The 3,528-nt window shown below is 64.5% G+C and overlaps 1 protein-coding gene across 1 annotated transcript in view; it reads right to left on the reverse strand.

Moving 5' to 3' along the window:
* ONECUT3 (one cut homeobox 3) overlaps window positions 1–3,059 on the reverse strand; it is a 21,475-nt gene extending 18,416 nt beyond the window's left edge. The window contains exon 1 of the mRNA XM_046638330.1: window positions 2,673–3,059. Within this exon, the coding sequence (XP_046494286.1) occupies window positions 2,673–3,059 (387 nt within the window). The remainder of the gene's footprint in view (window positions 1–2,672) is intronic.
* Between the last annotated feature and the right edge of the window lie 469 nt (window positions 3,060–3,528).

Consider the following 3,528-nt stretch of genomic DNA (forward strand, 5'->3'; position numbering starts at 1 on the left):
CTTCTAGTTTCCTCCATCTCCAGCTTGGGAGCAGCTTAGGGTGACCTTTAAAGAACCCCATGTCCCCCTCCAGAGCAGGCAGGCCGAGGACACATCCTCTCTGCTTCCGAAAGGCCCTGCTTCCATACACACACACTCACACACACATCTCCATTTCTCTTTTGGGTGTGGGAGCGAAGGTGCTCATTTTCCTCACCACCTGGAGACAGGCGAGGACCAGGGACCCCTGGCAACTGGGATAAATGGGGGGGCCTCCCACACTCAGAGAGACCCCTGGTCGTCCCTCCAGTGGGGTGAGATAAAGTCAAGGAGGGGGCTCTGGAGCGGCCAGGCCGGACCCCAAAGGGTGCGGCCCTTGAAAGGCCAGAGGGTGCAGTGGGGAGGGAAGCCCCAAATCAGGCCGCCCCGTCACTCCTTCCCCATTACATGTGCCCCGGGCTAACCTTTGCCCGTTTTCCAGAACAGTAGAGAGAGTGTCGAGCTATCAAGGCCTCTGCTGGAGCCTCGGGCACCCCCATCTCAGCGGGGAGGACCCGAAAGACCCTATTGGGGAGCCATACTCCCTCCCCGCAAACCTTCTGGGTGGCTCCCTCTCCACCGCCACCCACCCAGCCCCTGTCAATGTGGCTCCATATTGGGGATTTGATTCTCCGAACTGCAACTCTGTGCCAGGACCCTTCTGTGCCTCAGTTTCCCCTTCTCTGATGGGGAGGAGGGGGCCTTGCTGTCTGTCCAGCTGCGCGCCTGTGCTGACCCCCACAGCAGGGGCCGGAGGGCCGCAGTCTCTGAGTGTGAGGGAGGTGGGGAGCCTGGAGGACCGGACCCCCACCTCAGGGGGACGGGACAGGAGAGCGGCCTGATCCTAGTCCTGGGGTGAGGTGGGGCTAAAGGGGAGCCCTGTTAGTGCTGGTGGTTCGGACTCAGCATTTAGTAGCTGCCTACTGCACACACACATTCCTCACCCAGCCCCAGGGGAGTCCTGTCTCCCTTCTCCATCTGCCTCAGGCCCAAGACAGAGGACAGCGGTGGCAGCTTCCCCCTTGGTTCCTACATGTTGTCCAAGTGCTGGCAGGCCGGGGCCCACAGGCTTTTCAAGTCCAGGGTTTACATCTAATTTCAGGTTATATGTCATTCCGCCCATCTTCCAGGCGGGATAACGGAGGTGGGAGAGAGGGGCAGGTCTGGACACCCTGAATGTCCCCCTCCCCACGCGGGTTCCGGATCTGGGAGGTGGGTTCTGGCTGTGCGGAGCCCCCGCCTCGGCCCCGCCATCCCACCTGCCAACAATCACGGATAATTAAAAATAATCGTGGGATCTAAAAATCAATTGATCGCATCTCAGGCCCTAGAAGGGCAGATCGGTGGCGGCTGGGGGGGGGGGGGGGGGGGTGGGTGTCTCCGTGGGTGGGAGGACAAAGGGAAGTACCCCCAGATGTGGACCCAAGGGTGCTCTGTGGGGGTCGGGGTCACGGATTCTGTATTTCCTCCAGCTCGATCGTCATTTTCATGTTTATGACGAGCATGCACGGCTTGTCTACAGGGGAAAGCGTCCATTTTGAAGGAAAAGAGGCTGACCAGGGCTGGGAGATGAGGCAGCCCCCTCACCTCACTGCCCCAGGACACCCCAAGCCCCCTCGACTGGCAGGGGCCCCCTGGCCTGGTGCAGCCAACTTTATGCAGGGGCACGCAGCCCCCCACCCCCTTAGGCTGGCTGAGACTTGGACTCCTCCAGAATCCCGCTCGCACTGGGAAATTGAGCAAAAATTTGCCAGCATCCAGAGTGGGAGCTGGCCCCCTGGAGCCCCAGAACCAGCTCCCCCCACCAGCGGCCTTTTAGTAATTAGTAAAATAGAATTGAGCCGGCCACGGAGGCGGGCCGGTGGCTCGGGCCCTGATCGATCTTGGGTTATTAGGCAAATTGCAGACGGGGGAAGGGTGGGCTGGATGAGGGGCAGGGCGCCCCCATCCTCGTCCCTGCTGACACCTTGGCTGCATGGCGGAAGCTCTCTGGCCTCAGTATCCCCTCCAGGAAAACTGGAGTTTGCCCCCCCCCACCCCGAGCCAGACATCTGCACCTTGGGATGCTTTGGGAGGCGCTGGGCTGCCTCAGGCCGATGCCCACCCTCTCTGTGCCCAGCTCGGGCCTGGGAGAAGCCAAGAAGCAGCCTTGGGCCCCACTAACCCCAGGGCTTGAAGCATCCAGCTGGGGGTGGGGAGGACCCACTGGGGCTCCGGCCTCCTCCTCGCCCTGGGGGCCCAGCCAGTTCCACTGCTTCTGCAGCCATCACCCCACCACTACCCCCACCTCAAACTCGAATCTCCCCCTTTCAGCAATCCCCTCCACCTCCCCTCTTCTTGGACAGGTCGCCTTCCCTATTCTGGCTCCCACATGCAGCTAAAAATATCGGGGTCGGGGGAATATACCCAAAGGTTTCCCTGTCGGGGCCTCCCAGGGGCCCCTGCACTGCCAGTGGCTGATTCTGTGATTTGACTTGTCCCCCAAGGAAAAGAAAGTCACCTGTCGCTGGGCACCCCTCCTTTTATTGGAGAGAGGTTTTAATAAGTGGTGGAGATTCATGTTCCCCTCCAGCCCCCCGAAAACCCACAGATCCCCGCTGGCCCCGGCTCCAGCCCCCAAACCCGCCGACACCCCAGATCCTGGCCCCGCACACCTGGCGGGCAGAACCCTCCCGCCCCACTCCTGCGCCTTCGTTCGGGCGGGGTCCGAGGACTTTATTTAGAATTTGGGGGGCCGGTGCTAGGCTTTTCCGGCCCAGCGAGGGGCCCCCGGCGGGGCTGCGCGCGCGGCGCCCGAAGCTTTCACTCTCGGACACTGGGCGCGCGCGGACACTCCGAGCGCCGAACCTGGGGCGCCGCGACGTTGGGGTTTCGCCCCTGGCGGACCGGACGTGCCGGGTTTCCTGCCCGCGGTCGGGGGGCGCCCGGTCGCGCTGACCCGCGGGGTGGATGCTCCCGCGGGCGTGTCGGCGACAGCTGCGCCCGATCGATCCCCGCGCCCGCCCGGGCTCCGTCGCCCCCGCCGCGGGGCGCGGCTCCATCGAGGCCTCACCGCTCCCGGGCCGCGCCGCCCGCCGCGCTCTCGGCAAACACGGCGAATGTTTGCGCGGGGCACCGGGGCTGGGCGTCTGCGGCGGGCGCTGGCGGTGTCCCTGGGGCCCCGCGTCCTCGTCCCCCACTCCCGCCCCCGCAGCTCGGCCTCCGCGGGCCCGAGGAATTCGAAGGACCCAGTGGAGGGAATTCCACCCCCCCACACACTCCCCCAGTACTACTCAGGGGTGGGTGGTCGCGACCGGTCTGGGGCAGACTTGCAGGGCGCCCAGACTGCGGGGCTTCAGCCTGCTCAGCACTACCCGCGCCTCAGTTTCCCCCTCTGGAGAGTGACACGCAGCGGCTGGGGGATCCCAGGGCGCCCGAGGTCGCTTGCGCTCCTCTCGCCCCATCCGCCCGCTTTAGCCTTCTCCCCGCGCCAACGGTCCGGTGTGGGTCTGGGAGCCGGGCTGCCGGCTG

This window comes from Equus quagga, chromosome 14, assembly GCF_021613505.1.
Source record: "Equus quagga isolate Etosha38 chromosome 14, UCLA_HA_Equagga_1.0, whole genome shotgun sequence".
NCBI classification, from domain to species: Eukaryota; Metazoa; Chordata; class Mammalia; order Perissodactyla; family Equidae; genus Equus; species Equus quagga.